This window comes from Lampris incognitus, chromosome 19, assembly GCF_029633865.1.
Source record: "Lampris incognitus isolate fLamInc1 chromosome 19, fLamInc1.hap2, whole genome shotgun sequence".
In the NCBI taxonomy this organism is placed as follows: Eukaryota; Metazoa; Chordata; class Actinopteri; order Lampriformes; family Lampridae; genus Lampris; species Lampris incognitus.
This window is the reverse complement of record NC_079229.1, coordinates 1,565,724-1,581,814: the sequence shown is the minus strand read 5'-3', so window position 1 is coordinate 1,581,814 and position 16,091 is coordinate 1,565,724. Positions and strand designations below refer to the sequence as shown.

General features: G+C 47.5%; 2 protein-coding genes across 3 annotated transcripts in view; both read left to right on the top strand.

The window, feature by feature from the left end:
* The window catches only part of LOC130130163 (glycogen debranching enzyme-like), a 73,355-nt gene extending 68,587 nt beyond the window's left edge, over positions 1 to 4,768 (top strand). For both annotated transcript variants that reach the window (XM_056299900.1, XM_056299901.1), the window contains exons 32-33: positions 1,254 to 1,387; positions 3,706 to 4,768. In XM_056299900.1, coding sequence (XP_056155875.1) covers positions 1,254 to 1,387; positions 3,706 to 3,823 — 252 coding nt within the window. In that variant the 3' untranslated portion in view covers positions 3,824 to 4,768. The remainder of the gene's footprint in view (positions 1 to 1,253; positions 1,388 to 3,705) is intronic.
* Positions 4,769 to 10,059: 5,291 nt separating this feature from the next.
* zgc:163022 (putative ferric-chelate reductase 1) overlaps positions 10,060 to 16,091 on the top strand; it is a 29,468-nt gene continuing 23,436 nt past the window's right edge. Inside the window, exons 1-2 of the mRNA XM_056299830.1 lie at positions 10,060 to 10,243; positions 10,390 to 10,526. Coding sequence (XP_056155805.1) covers positions 10,060 to 10,243; positions 10,390 to 10,526 — 321 coding nt within the window. The remainder of the gene's footprint in view (positions 10,244 to 10,389; positions 10,527 to 16,091) is intronic.

Here is a 16,091-nt window from a genome sequence, read left to right as displayed (position 1 = left end):
GTCAAACAAATTTTCGGTGGGTGTCGGACTCCACCAAGGTTGTCCCTTGTCTCCGATTCTGTTTGTGATATTCATGGACAGGATCTCAAGGAGCAGCCAAGGTGAGGAGTGTGTCCGTTTTGGGAACCTCACTCAGAATTGCATCTCTGCTCTGCAGATGATGTGGTTTTGTTGGCTTCATCAGAAAGTGACCTCCAGCGCCCACTGGGGCGGTTTGCAGCTGGGTGTGAAATGGCCGGGATGAGAGTCAGCACCTCCAAGTCTGAGGTCATGGTTCTCTACCGGGAAATGGTGACTTGCTCCCTCCGGGTTGGGGATGAGTTGTTGTCTCAAGTGAAGGAGTTCAAGTATCTCGGGGTCTTGTTCACGAGTGAGGGTAGGATGGAGCAGGAGATTGACAGGTGGATTGGTGCAGCATCAGCAGTAGTGTGGACGTTGTACCAGACCGTTGTGGTGAAGAGGGAGCTGAGCCGGGAGGCAAAGCTCTCAATTTACCAGTCGGTCTTCAGCATTGTGGAGCCCTGCCACGTTGCAGAGCCCTGCGCTGTCGCTGAACAGAGTAAGCAGATGGACTGTGATTGGCTGCAGTGCCCCGTTCTGACTGGCTGAAACCTGTCGTCACCCACTCTTGATCAGGAACAACACAAGCTCTTACTAAATGAACTGAACTTTTATGTGTTGTATTACACTATATTTATTTTAGAAATTAATATCATGGGGCGTCCGGGTGGTGTGGTGGTCTATTCCGTTGTCTACCAACACGGGGATCGCCGGTTCGAATCCCCGTGTTACCTCCGGCTTAGTCAGGCATCCCTACAGACACAATTGGCCGTGTCTGCAGGTGGGAAGCCGAATGTGGGTGTGTGTCCTGGTTGCTGCAGTAGCGCCTCCTCTGGTTGGTTGGGGCGCCTGTTCAGGGGGGAGGGGAAATGGGGGGAATAGTGTGATCCTCCCACGTGCTACGTCCCCCTGGTGAAACTCCTCACTGCCAGGTGAAAAGAAGCGGCTGGTGACTCCATATGTATTGGAGTAGACATGTGGTAGTCTGCAGCCCTCCTCGGATCAGCAGAGGGGGTGTGGAGCAGAGACCGGGACGGCTCGGAGAGCGGGGTAATTGGCCGAATAAAATCAAAAAAAGAAATATCATAAAAGATCTGTCTTGCAGTCTTAACTTCAGATTGCAGTAGATACTGGGCCAGCCACTGTGAAATGTTTGTGTTTAAACTATTTCCTCTCTCTCCTCTCTCCTTGAGGAATGGCTGTGGCCTGTGGGCTACTTCCTGCGTGCTAAACTCTACTTCGCCAAGAAAATGGGAGAGGAGACGTACAATAAAACTGTTAGCCTGGTGAAAAATGTCCTGTCTCAGCACTACGTCCATTTGGAGAGGTAAGCAATACAAGTTGACATGAGGCAGTAACATGTCTGAGGTTCTGTGGATGTAGACTTAGACTTAGACCTAGAGTTAGACTGCTTTTATTTGTCATTGCCTCATACACATGTCTCATACATATAATGGAAGTTATGTTTCACAAGGACCTCAGTGCCACATAAAAACAAATCACACACAATACATATTAAAAACAAAAAGTGCATTAAAAACAAGAACTTCTTCACTGACCTGAACACCACAAGCACACCTGACATGGACAGTGAGTCAGAAGGTCAAAAAGTCATTTTGTGGAAGGTCTGCGTTTCAGGCTGGTGAGGAACCTCACAGCCTGAGGAGTGAAACTGTTGCATAGTCTGGTGGAGGCAGCACGGGTGCTTCGGTACCTCCTGCCAGAGGGTAGGAGGGTGAAGTGGATGTGGGAAGGGTGGGTGGGGTCCTACACGATGCTGAGAGCCTTCCAGGTACACCATGCACGCATCATAGATGGCCTGGATGGATGGGAGAGCAGTTCCTATGATCTGTCCAGCTGTCTCACTATCCGCTGTAGGGCCTTGCGGGCGGAGGCCTTGCAGTTCCCATGCCAGACAGAGAGACAGCTGGTCAGAATGCTCTCTATGGTGTCTCTGTAGAATATGATGAGGATGGCTGGGGGGAGACTCGCCTTCTTCAGACGCCGCAGGAAGTGAAGATGTTGCTGGGAATTCTTGGAGAGCACAGTGACATGTGAGGACCAGGAGAGGTCCTCTGTGATGTGAACAAACAATAATTTGTAAGATGATGGCCTACATAGTATTTCAAAATCATAAAACAATTGGTGCTCAAGTATTTGTCCCAACCTTGTTTTCTAATACCTTATATTTTGCATTTCTGGTGTTAGAGGCTACTTTAAAGCATTCCTTCATGGCTGTTTCAAAACGACTTCCTCATTAATATGTTGGGCGATGGTGTGTTGATGCATGCTCAGTCATCCAGGGAAGGAAATCACAGAAAGGTGAATCAGGTCATCTGGACACCACGTTTACTGACAGAAACGTGTCATCATCACCTGAGTGACCTCTTCAGCCTCACCTGACTGCAGGTGTCCCCACCCTTATAAACAATACAGTGACTGCAGGTACCCCACCCTTATAAACAATACAGTGACTGCAGGTACCCCACCCTTATAAACAATACAGTGACTGCAGGTGCCCCACCCTTATAAACAATACAGTGACTGCAGGTACCCCACCCTTATAAACAATACAGTGACTGCAGGTGCCCCACCCTTATAAACAATACAGTGACTGCAGGTACCCCACCCTTATAAACAATACAGTGACTGCAGGTACCCCACCCTTATAAACAATACAGTGACTGCAGGTACCCCACCCTTATAAACAATACAGTGACTGCAGGTGCCCCACCCTTATAAACAATACAGTGACTGCAGGTGCCCCACCCTTATAAACAATACAGTGACTGCAGGTGTCCCACCCTTATAAACAATACAGTGACTGCAGGTGTCCCCACCCTTATAAACAATACAGTGACTGCAGGTACCCCACCCTTATAAACAATACAGTGACTGCAGGTGCCCCACCCTTATAAACAATACAGTGACTGCAGGTGCCCCACCCTTATAAACAATACAGTGACTGCAGGTGTCCCCACCCTTATAAACAATACAGTGACTGCAGGTACCCCACCCTTATAAACAATACAGTGACTGCAGGTACCCCACCCTTATAAACAATACAGTGACTGCAGGTACCCCACCCTTATAAACAATACAGTGACTGCAGGTGCCCCACCCTTATAAACAATACAGTGACTGCAGGTGCCCCACCCTTATAAACAATACAGTGACTGCAGGTGCCCCACCCTTATAAACAATACAGTGACTGCAGGTGTCCCCACCCTTATAAACAATACAGTGACTGCAGGTGTCCCCACCCTTATAAACAATACAGTGACTGCAGGTGTCCCCACCCTTATAAACAATACAGTGACTGCAGGTGCCCCACCCTTATAAACAACACAGTGACTGGAGGTACCCCCACCCTTATAAACAACACAGTGACTGCATTGGGGTGGGGACACCTGCAGTCACTGTATTGTTTATAAGGGCGGGGTACCTGCAGTCAGGTGAGACTGAAGAGGTCCCTCAGATGAGTGATGAGTCTCTCAGTAAACGTTGTGTCCAGATGAACTGATTCAGCTTTCTTCGAGTTGGTTATGGTGGTGTTGATGTCGTATCAATGTGGTTGTGTATGTTTATACTGACCTCACTCTCAAGATGACAACGTTGTTACTTCCCTCTGTTATCACCCTATAGGTCATCATGGAAGGGTCTTCCTGAGCTAACCAATGAGAATGGCCAATACTGCCCCTTCAGCTGTGAGAGTCAAGCCTGGTCAATTGCCACCATGCTGGAGGTCCTGTACGACCTCTGACCCTTCTCACCACCATCACCTACAACACTATCACCAATCTAATGCACACATCTATTAACGGATCACCATGAATTAAGTGCAATTGCCAGATCGTCGCGCAACGCACCGCACCCACTGTGTTTCCCCCCAGAGCAGGGTGGCCTCATAGTGAACGACCTGCCTTCAACGGGAAGGTCCAGGATTTTTACCCCTGTCAAAGTGTCCATTAGCAGCCGTCTGCCCTGTTCAGATGTTCTTATGCCAGAGATGGAGATGAAGGATAAACAAGTCAGATAAATGGCAAAAGTCTGAATGGAAAAGCATTGTGTTAAAGCTCCCCAAACACTTGACCGTCATTATTGAAATGCAGTGCCGCTAATTTGCCCTGTTGATGACTTCTTTACTTACAGCTTGGGACTTTATTTTTAGCAAGTTTTTTTCCCTCGGGACTGACTGCACATTTACAAAGCCGAAAAGGAAAAATGATTTCACTTTAGCGGGGTGTCACCAAAAAAAGTCCAAGTACACCATGCAAACCTTATCTCTGGATTCAAGCAAAGGTAGAAAACATACAATTCCTCTTGGAGCTCACAGCAGAAGTACCTTGGAGCAAGAGATCTTACAGCCAGTGATGGAATGGAGCTTTTCTAACGAAGCTATTGAAGGCGGGAGTTGAAATGCACAGCTGCTGGATGTATGGGTGTAACTGTGAGATGAGGCTTGGCTGCAAAGCCGTGTACATTTTCAGAAAACCTTTCCCAGATGAATAAAGGACACGACGAGACGATGTCAGAGTTCTTATTGAGGCATGTGAATTGAAATGGATTTTTCAATTAAAAAGCAATCAATGAATTTTTAGCACGACCATTAAGTATCTGCTTATCTGTCTGATATCTTGGCACCACTGTAAAAAGAGCTTACGTTTCCTTCCAAGCCGAAAACAAGTCAATAAAATATGAGACCTCTTTGGCACGTCTTGTCTTAGTCCTGTTGCCCTCTCTTCAGTCATTACTGTCATTGTCCACTGTAAAAAGTCACACCCACAACAATACACTTGTCTTACTCAGGTCATCTTTTTGCTGATGACGCATATGAGGGTAACACTTCCGCTTCCGGTGTGGGAAGATGGCGGCGCAAATTCACGTTTGCGACGACCTCATCCAGTACCGTCCATGCAGTGTCTTTGTCCACGTTTCAGTTTGTCTGATGTTGTTTGTGTGATGGCTGGGAGAGCTTGGTCTGCTGTGTCCTGTGGGCCCAGGGACCAGGGCCCTGCCTGGCGCTGCACCGAAGAGGTAAACATTTGTCCCGTGGGGCCATGTAGTACTTTTGTCCCGCAGGGGCCATGTAGTACATTTGTCCCGTGGGGCCATGTAGTACTTTTGTCCCGCGGGGCCATGTAGTACATTTGTCCCGCGGGGCCATGTAGTACATTTGTCCCGCGGGGCCATGTAGTACTTTTGTCCCGCGGGGGCCATGTAGTACATTTGTCCCGTGGGGCCATGTAGTACTTTTGTCCCGTGGGACCATGTAGTACATTTGTCCCGCGGGGCCATGTAGTACTTTTGTCCCGCTGGGCCATGTAGTACATTTGTCCCGCGGGGCCATGTAGTACAGTTGTCCCGCGGGGGCCATGTAGTACATTTGTCCCGCTGGGCCATGTAGTACATTTGTCCCGCGGGACCATGTAGTACTTTTGTCCCACGGGGCCATGTAGTACTTTTGTCCCGCGGGGCCATGTAGTACATTTGTCCCGCGGGGCCATGTAGTACTTTTGTCCCGCGGGGGCCATGTAGTACATTTGTCCCGCGGGGCCATGTAGGACTTTTGTCCCGCGGGACCATGTAGTACTTTTGTCCCGCGGGGTCATGTAGTACTTTTGTCCCGCGGGGCCATGTAGTACATTTGTCCCGCGGGGCAATGTAGTACATTTGTCCCGTGGGACCATGTAGTACATTTGTCCCGCGGGGCCATGTAGTACTTTTGTCCCGCGGGGGCCATGTAGTACATTTGTCCCGTGGGACCATGTAGTACTTTTGTCCCGCGGGACCATGTAGTACTTTTGTCCCGCGGGGTCATGTAGTACTTTTGTCCCGCGGGGCCATGTAGTACATTTGTCCCGCGGGGCAATGTAGTACATTTGTCCCGTGGGACCATGTAGTACATTTGTCCCGCGGGGCCATGTAGTACTTTTGTCCCGCGGGGGCCATGTAGTACATTTGTCCCGTGGGACCATGTAGGACTTTTGTCCCGCGGGACCATGTAGTACTTTTGTCCCGCGGGGGCCATGTAGTACTTTTGTCCCGCGGGGGCCATGTAGTACATTTGTCCCGTGGGACCATGTAGGACTTTTGTCCCGCGGGGCCATGTAGTACATTTGTCCCGTGGGACCATGTAGTACTTTTGTCCCGCGGGACCATGTAGTACATTTGTCCCGCGGGGCCATGTAGTACTTTTGTCCCGCGGGGGCCATGTAGTACATTTGTCCCGTGGGACCATGTAGGACTTTTGTCCCGCGGGACCATGTAGTACTTTTGTCCCGCGGGGGCCATGTAGTACTTTTGTCCCGTGGGGCCATGTAGTACTTTTGTCCCGCGGGACCATGTAGTACTTTTGTCCCGCGGGGTCATGTAGTACTTTTGTCCCGCGGGGGCCATGTAGTACATTTGTCCCGCGGGGTCATGTAGTACTTTTGTCCCGCTGTATTAGTAGCAGAACAGGATGATTTGCAGTTCATTTTACGAGTCCCTTGCAGCCGTGGTGTGATCCAGAACACTGTTTGTTTGGAGACGGATCGTATGAAGACAAGTGAGTGATTGGGAACATGATCTGGATGGAGTTTAAGCCACTAGAACAGACACCCGCCGTGTCGGTTTCCAAACGTCAATCAATTGTTGGTTTCACGGGCGCTGGACGCAAGTGGGCCATTTGACCACATTTGAACCGGATCCCAATTGCCATCGGCTCTGTGCATAACTGTAGTCCACTTACTTCCGGTTTCTACTGCAGCGGTCATACCCGTTTCCTGTTTGTTGGCATGTGCTGTTGACAACGGCATATTTTTCGCGACGCCTGCCAGATTGACCATGGACAAATGTCAGCCAGGTGCACACACCTGTCCACACACTCCCACCTGCACCTCCCAGCACACGGGTGAAAGGTTTCCGGGTGTACATATCAAGTTACGTCCGTCCGTCCGGACCATCCTCATAGCTGTGGCCGTAACCTGATATGTACACCCCGTGTGCTGGGGGGTGCAGGTGGGAGGGTGTGGACAGGTGTGTGCACCTGGCTGACATTTATCCATGGTCAATCTGGCAGGCATCGCGGAAATATAGCGCACGCCAACAAACAGGAAATTGGTATGACCACTGCAGTAGAAACCGGAAGTCAGTGGACTACACTGACACAGGGCGCTCCCTCCAAACACGAGAGGCCTATAGCCAAGCGACTGCTTCCACGTGGTCTCGTCTTGGTCTTGGCGGGTCTCTTCCGCAATGACATGCGACGAGGAGAGACGTGAGCGGAAAAAAGAAAAGTTGACCTTGAGATCCGTGTCTTCCAGGGAAGATGGGAAACCGGATATAATCAGCCATGAAGGATTTCAGCTGGAGTCGCCACTACAATACCGCGCACCAAGACAAATGTGGCGTGTACCCCGGAAGTGCCAGAGCCGCCGTCATCACCGACCTCGGAGGAAGAACACAGCGACCGCAGAGCCTTTTCACCAAAGCCACGTCCGCTAGGGGGTCCTCTCTCAGGGCGCCCTATGCTGTGCCCCTTGCTAAGCCCTGGTCAGACGGCGACCCGGTGCGGCTATGTGCAGTAGAGGTGGCTGGAGGTTTTGGAGATGATCGTCATCACATGGCTAAGAACTTCCTCACGTTCTCTCTGTGCCGTTGCTGGGAAAGCTAAAACAAGTCCTGCATGACTGCAAGTACTTCTCCCGAGCGTTGCATGAGAGTACAGATGTGGTGCATGTAGCCAGCTTCTCATTTACAGATGTGGTGCATGTAGCCAGCTTCTCATTTACAGATGTGGTGCATGTAGCCAGCTTCTCATTTACAGATGTGGTGCATGTAGCCAGCTTCTCATTTACAGATGTGGTGCATGTAGCCAGCTTCTCATTTACAGATGTGGTGCATGTAGCCAGCTTCTCATTTACAGATGTGGTGCATGTAGCCAGCTTCTCATTTACACAAGAGCCATTGGCAGTTCATTTGAAGAGCACGAGGACTTATTGAACTTGGTGTGTTGGCATGACTACCAAGGGCAAGGATGTTTCCAACACCGTTAAACGTGGTGTAAGTGGGCATGGGGGCTTTGACAAGCTCTCAGCTGTTGTTACTGATGGTGCACCATCAATGTGAGGAAGACGCACTGGATTCGCCTGGCTCCTCCAACAGAGCGGCATTGACTGTCCAGTATTGCACTGCATCCTACATCAGGTGGGTAACGATATTGCTAGCTAACTATTAATATATGATTATGAATGTTGGTTTTCTTTGTGATATGACTATCTGCCTTCTTCTTTTGAAGTACCCCCCGCCCCATAAACACACAACCAAACATGCCCTTTCATCTATCCTGCCATATAACCTTTCACCCACCTACCTTACGTATAGCTGTACCTGAGCTGCTCCTGCAGGTGTTCCACCTGGCACTGGGGCTCTGTGGAGGGAGTAGCTCTCTCCAGCATCAGCTCTTGGTTCATCTCAAACCACTCACGCAGGGTGAAAGATGAATTCTGGCCCATCGTCCCAAGGTGACTTCCTACAGGGAGCAGCAGCACCACCAGCAGTGGAAACTGATAACATTTCCCCATCTTAGGTCTAAAAGAGACTAGGAGATGTAATGAGGTGGCTGAGGACTGCCTCTCACTCTCAACCTATCTTCCATGGGTTAAGAGCGAGAGTCAAAAAAGGGGCAAATGAAAACAAGAGAGACACAAACAATGAAATGAGGCTCTGCAATGTAATGAGGTCACCACAGGTTAATTTTAACTGGCCCCTGGATAACCAATTGTAACAGGGATGAGCAATAGAAGGGTTGTAAATCTGTATCTAACACACTGCATACAAGATCCATCCATTATCTGAGCCTCTTATCCTGCTCTCAGGGTCGCTGGAGCCTATCCCAGCAGTCACTGGGCGACAGGCGGGGAGACACCCTGGACAAGCCGCCAGGCCATCACACAGAGCCCACGGGCCCACACACACATGCTTGCTGGTTGTCCATCGTGCCCGATGATAACCATCTTCTCCTATTTGTGGGTCCTTCGGTGGCTGAATAGTCCGATCCTGGATGCACAGTTGCGGTTGCAGACCGGGCATGTAAAAGTGGCGCTGGAGGGGGCAGGGGTAGCTTTGCGAGCATGCCTCTTGGCACGCTTTGCTACACGATACCGTGTGTTGGTGTGTGTCGGGTTGTGGTCTCTGCAGCTGCCATCATAAACACATCCAGAGCCTCCTGTTCCCAACTGCTCCATCTCCTCACACACACACACAGACACACACAGACACACACACAGAGACACACACAGAGAGAAACCTCTTGTTCCACACAACGTCCTGCTGACTTCCGGTCCAGTTCAGACATGAGCCTGGCAGATCACGTGACCACACGTCACTGCAGGAATGACGCCCTCACGAATAAACTATGTGCCATGTCATGATGCAGTCAGCACCTGCAGGTAACAAGACACCCCCCTGCAGGTGCTGACCGCCCTGTCCTACATGCTCCCCCCCTCCCACCCCCCCTCTAAATATGTGCTTTATTGGCATGACATGCTTGTGTACATATTACCAAAGCATGTAAAACAACAACACAATACACAATACAACAATAATTATAATAACTCTCTCTCCCTCTCTCTCTCCCTCTTTCTTGCTCTCTCTCGCTCTCGCTCTCCCCCTCTCTCTCTCTCTCTCTCTCTCTCTCTCTCTCTCAGTTGTCTTTTGAAACGGCCCACTAACTCTGTTGTTCCCAGTTGGAGAGTTTGCGGCTCAAATGTCATCAGAGTTTCTGTGTTTTTTCACAGCCTATAGTGGACAAGCAGCAGTGGTGCTGTTGGGACCAGTCCATCCTTCCCCCTCCCACCATCGTCACAAGTCCGCCTCTTTAACTCGCCAGCCAGACCTGATTTACCACCACAAAGGGACGACCTCAGCACCTTGTTGTTCCTGCGTGTGAAGCACTAAGAAGGACTCCGTGCTCTGATCAGTATTTCTTCCGGTAACAACAGTGGTTTGGTTGCTATGGAGCGGGTTCTGCTGTTGCTAGGCGTGCTGCCTGTGGCGGGATGCTACAGTTCGGGTTTAGTTGCAGCAAGTTGCGGAGACCTGCGTCCGCGTCACTCCGGCAGCAGCACGCAGCTCAGCCGCGCTCCCTTCACCGTGAGCCCGGACCGCCAGGTGTACGGAGACCAGCAGGAGATCACAGGTGAGGACACGACATGACACGACATGACACGACATGACACGACATGAAGATATGAACTGCCCTGATCCGCAACTCTACACAAACTAGCTCGCAGCTGCCGATGGTCGAGGGTGGAATAATTTTGAATTTCCTCTTTTGTTGCCCAGTCAGGCTCGAGGCTGCAGGTGGGACTCCATTCATCGGGTTCATGTTACAGGCCAGAGAGGTGGGGGGCGGCATTCCTCCCGGATCCTTCCGCCCAGCAGGTGAAGAGGCTCGGCTTCTCTCCTGCGCCGGAGCGCCGGTCAGTTCTGTTCCGTCAGTTCCCCTCAACACAGTCCACACGTCAGACTGGGTCACATCCAAGTCTCGAGTGAATGTCGAGAGAATGAATGACGAGACAAAACCACGTGGTTCCAAACCAAGCGGTTCCAAACCAGGCAGTTCCAAACTAGGTGGTTCCGCCGGTCTGAATGGATGAGAGGGTGGCGCTCACACGCACGACCCCCGAGCGGTGAACAAGCCTTCCCAGAAAGACCTGGTGCACACGTGTGCTTGGCCACGACGTCGAAGGCATAATGCACCGGGCCATGGTGAGGTGTTGCATAAATTACCATCGAGCACTTGATAGACAGGAAGCAGGAACCCTGTGTCATGTCGCCCCCCCCCCCCCAGCCCACAGCAGTGTAACACAAAGACAAAACACATCCACAAACTACCAAAACACATATATCCAGACTAACACACATATCCAGACTAATACATATATCCAGACTAATACATATATCCAGACTAACACATATATCCAGACTAATACATATATCCAGACTAATACATATATCCAGACTAACACACATATCCAGACTAATACATATATCCAGACTAATACACATATCCAGACTAACACATATATCCAGACTAATACATATATCCAGACTAACACATATATCCAGACTAATACATATATCCAGACTAATACACATATCCAGACTAACACACATATCCAGACTAACACATATATCCAGACTAATACATATATCCAGACTAACATGCATATCCAGACTAACACATATATCCAAACTAACGCATGTATATCCAGACTAACACATATATCCAAAGTAACACATATATCCAAAGTAACACATATATCCAGACTAACACATATATCCAAACTAACGCATGTATATCCAGACTAACACATATATCCAGACTAACACACATATCCAGACTAACACACATATCCAGACTAATACATATATCCAGACTAATACATATATCCAGACTAATACACATATCCAGACTAATACATATATCCAGACTAATACATATATCCAGACTAACACACATATCCAGACTAATACATATATCCAGACTAATACATATATCCAGACTAACACGCATATCCAGACTAACACATATATCCAGACTAACACACATATCCAGACTAATACATATATCCAGACTAACACACATATCCAGACTAACACACATATCCAGACTAATACACATATCCAGACTAACACATATATCCAGACTAATACATATATCCAGACTAACACACATATCCAGACTAACACATATATCCAGACTAATACATATATCCAGACTAACACACATATCCAGACTAACACATATATCCAGACTAATACATATATCCAGACTAACATGCATATCCAGACTAACACATATATCCAAACTAACGCATGTATATCCAGACTAACACATATATCCAAAGTAACACATATATCCAAAGTAACACATATATCCAGACTAACACATATATCCAGACTAACATATATATCTAGATAGCTGCATTAAACTAGTTTCTCTAGCTTAATAATTGCTGTTATGATTTTTTTTCGTAAGTCAGACCAGGGACAGTTTTAAATTCCTCCTCTGTTCTGCCTGAACACATATAGCCAGAGGCGGGACTAGAGAGGGGGCCAAGGCTTCTTCAAGGAGTCTTTAGACCATGACAGAAAATGTGTATGTAATCCAGCTGGATAGCTCAGTAGGTAAGAACGCCGCCCCCCAGAGATCGGGGGTTCGGACCCCGGTTGGGCCGAGTCTCCAGTAACAGTCCATGGCTTAGACTAATGCTATACAAGCCACCGACCTCATAGATGTATGACGCGTTCGATAAAGGCGTCTGCTGAATGAAATTGTGATTTGTAATCAAAACCTGGCATCTAAGGAGAGTGAATAAAGCCCATCACTGCGGGTAAGAGGTGCAAGTGATGATTCACTTAGCCCTGACTTCTTCACTATTGCAGATAGTGTGGTCCACTACTTACTCCACTAGAATACTGTAGCGAATTCAGGGGGCAGCTGGGAATCTGCTGCAGCCAGGACGCGAACCCGGGGCAACTGCGCTAACCAGTTGGCTAAAGAATCCAACCCGTTCGCCAACCGGCTAGCGAGTCTAGTCATCCGTGGTCGTTATACTACCCCCCTAGGAAGCGCATCACCACGCTTCAGCATATCAGCTCCCTCACGCCTCTGGGCGCACACGCTTCCGATGGCCTCACAGTCTCACCATCCCAATTCTGACAGCAATGTAGCGAATTCAGGGGGCAGCCGGGAACCACCACAGCCGGGACGCGAACGCGGGTCGCCCGCACCACAGGCCACTACAGTAACCATTTGACTAAAGGGCCCGACTCGTTAGCCAACCGGTTAGCGAGTCTAGTCATCCGTGGTCATTACAATACTTTGACATAGCCAACTAGGAATACTCAGTGTCTCCATCTGGGAACTGCACCTCTCTCTCTCTCGCTCTCTCTCTCTCTCTCTCGCTCTCTCTCTCTCTCTCTCTCTCTCTCTCTCTCTCTCTCTCGCTCTCTCTCTCTCTCTCTCGCTCTCTCTCTCGCTCTCTCTCTCTCTCTCTCTCGCTCTCTCTCTCTCTCGCTCTCTCGCTCTCTCTCTCTCTCTCTCTCGCTCTCTCTCTCTCACGCGCACACTGCATAGAGCAAAATAAGAATGCATTTTTATTCTCCCACATATTCCTGCCTCTCTAGACTAAATGTTTAACTATTTCTTAAATGTTCTAATATCCATTCTATCCGCCAATTCAATTATTTTATAATGAGCAGTGCAAAACACATTTTCTTTAAAGTATAACTAAATTTTTGTTGTCGTATTACAAAAATTTATAATTAGTACATTTGATCATATAGCGCCAGTTTAGAATATGATAACAAAATCGAGAAATATGAAGTGGTTTGAAATGGTTTGAAATGGTATGACGTGGTTTGAAATGGTATGAAATGGTTTGAAATGGTATTAAGTGTTTTGAAATGGTATGAAGTGGTTTGAAATGGTATGAAGTGGTTTGAAATGGTATGATGTGGTTTGAAATGGTATGAAGTGGTTTGAAATGGTATTAAGTGTTTTGAAATGGTATGAAGTGGTTTGAAATGGTATGAAGTGGTTTGAAATGGTATCACGTGGTTTGAAATGGTATGAAGTGGTTTGAAATGGTATGAAGTGTTTTGAAATGGTATGAAGTGGTTTGAAGTGGTACAAAATGGTATGAAATGGTTTGAAATGGTATGAAGTGGTTTGAAGTGGTACAAAATGGTATGAAGTGGTTTGAAATGGTATGAAGTGGTTTGAAGTGGTACAAAATGGTATGAAATGGTTTGAAATGGTATGAAGTGGTTTGAAATGGTATGACATGGAATGAAATGGTTTGAAATGGTATGACATGGTATGACCTGGTTTGAAATGGTATGAAATGGTTTGAAATGGTATGACATGGTTTGAAATGGTAAGAAGTGGTTTGAAATGGTATGAAATGGTTTGAAATGGTATGACATGGTTTGAAACGGTATGAAGTGATTTGAAATGGTTTGAAATGGTTTGAAACGGTATGAAATGGTATGAGATGGTTTGAAATGGTATGAAGCGGTTTGAAATGGTATGAAATGGTTTGAAATGGAATGAAATGGTATGAAGTGGTTTGAAATGGTATGAAGTGGTTTGAAATGGTTTGAAATGGTATGAAGTGATTTGAAATGGTATGAAGTGGTTTGAAGTGGTACAAAATGGTATGAAGTGGTTTGAAGTGGTACAAAATGGTATGAAGTGGTTTGAAATGGTATGAAGTGGTTTGAAGTGGTACAAAATGGTATGAAATGGTTTGAAATGGTATGAAGTGGTTTGAAATGGTATGACATGGAATGAAATGGTTTGAAATGGTATGACATGGTATGACCTGGTTTGAAATGGTATGAAATGGTTTGAAATGGTATGACATGGTTTGAAATGGTAAGAAGTGGTTTGAAATGGTATGAAATGGTTTGAAATGGTATGACATGGTTTGAAACGGTATGAAGTGATTTGAAATGGTTTGAAATGGTTTGAAACGGTATGAAATGGTATGAGATGGTTTGAAATGGTATGAAGCGGTTTGAAATGGTATGAAATGGTTTGAAATGGAATGAAATGGTATGAAGTGGTTTGAAATGGTATGAAATGGTTTGAAATGGTTTGAAATGGTATGAAGTGATTTGAAATGGTTTGAAATGGTATGAAGTGATTTGAAATGGTTTGAAATGGTTTGAAATGGGTCAGTATCAAACTGCCAGTGACTACCAGTGGTGGTCACCTACCCAATCATCTATAGGATTGAACGTACAATATAGGGTGGACCGAGTGCAGTTGTAACATGTTTTGCTTTTTGCATTACCTCACAAAAACTAGACGGAAAACGTCTGATTTTTCTACACACATTGCTTTTATCGGTCTACCAGGGTCAAAAGCCTCATGTCAGGGACAGCTGTAACATCATCTGAACTGCCCCAAACTAGATGACCGAAGATAACTCAAACTATTTATGACACGTTTTATTTTTTTATGATCTGTCATTGGCCACAAATTCCCTTTGAAATCGACCTCTTTTTTAAAAATTAATCAGTTTGTGCCATACTATAAGATAGGCCTCTTTCAAAGTAAAAATCACAGCTATGCACTTGTATTGTTTAGTTACTGAGTTAATGAATTGTTAGAGAAATTAGAATACCATTGTACTTTGTCTGTGAATGTCCTCATTCATCCAGGTCATGGTTATCCAAAGGAATTGAATCGGGTAAATTGAAATGCGGCTACTTGCCCTTAGCCCAAACAATCCCAATCTTATCTGCTTTCGGCCCCCTCAACCAGCACTGGCCTCGGCCAAGGCCGTTGCTGGACCAACAACTCCCCTGGAAGAACACTGCAGTGAGACGCTCTTGCATTCCTTTCCCCGCTTCCAACAGTCACCTGCTGATTGTCGACTCTGTCTGGGGCCTGATCAAGGCAGTCTCCATGGCAACTTGCTGTGTTATCGCTATGACAATCCTGCGGACTTGAGACACTGGTTGGGACACCAGCCGAAGCGACTCACCAGGCCTACACATACACAAACTTTACATACATACATACACACGTCACGCCCCCCTACCCCCCCCCCATCCCACGCCTTCGCCGCTTTGCAGCCCCAGTGTGACAAGCGGGTCTGTGACTAGCGCCCACGGCTGCAGGACCGGATGGCTGCTTGCCAGCGCTGGGTTCCTCCACCCCCCCTCCCCCCTCCCCTGTTGCAAGTCGTGAGCTTTCATGTTGTAAAGTGTACTGATTTATGTGCTCATGTTGCTGAGGTTTTCTCTCCTGTTCCCACACTGGACTCCCCACAGGACCATAGTCTGGGGGTTGCTTTTTTTCTCCTCCCCTCTCCTCATGTTATGCTGTATTTTCTTCCATCCCTGTCTTCCTGTCCTGTCTACCCCCCTTGTCATATTGTATGTATGTTTGTGTATATGTACGGACGGGTTGATGGTTAATTTCGCTGGCACTTGTGTCCAGTGACAATAAAGGTTACTTACTTACT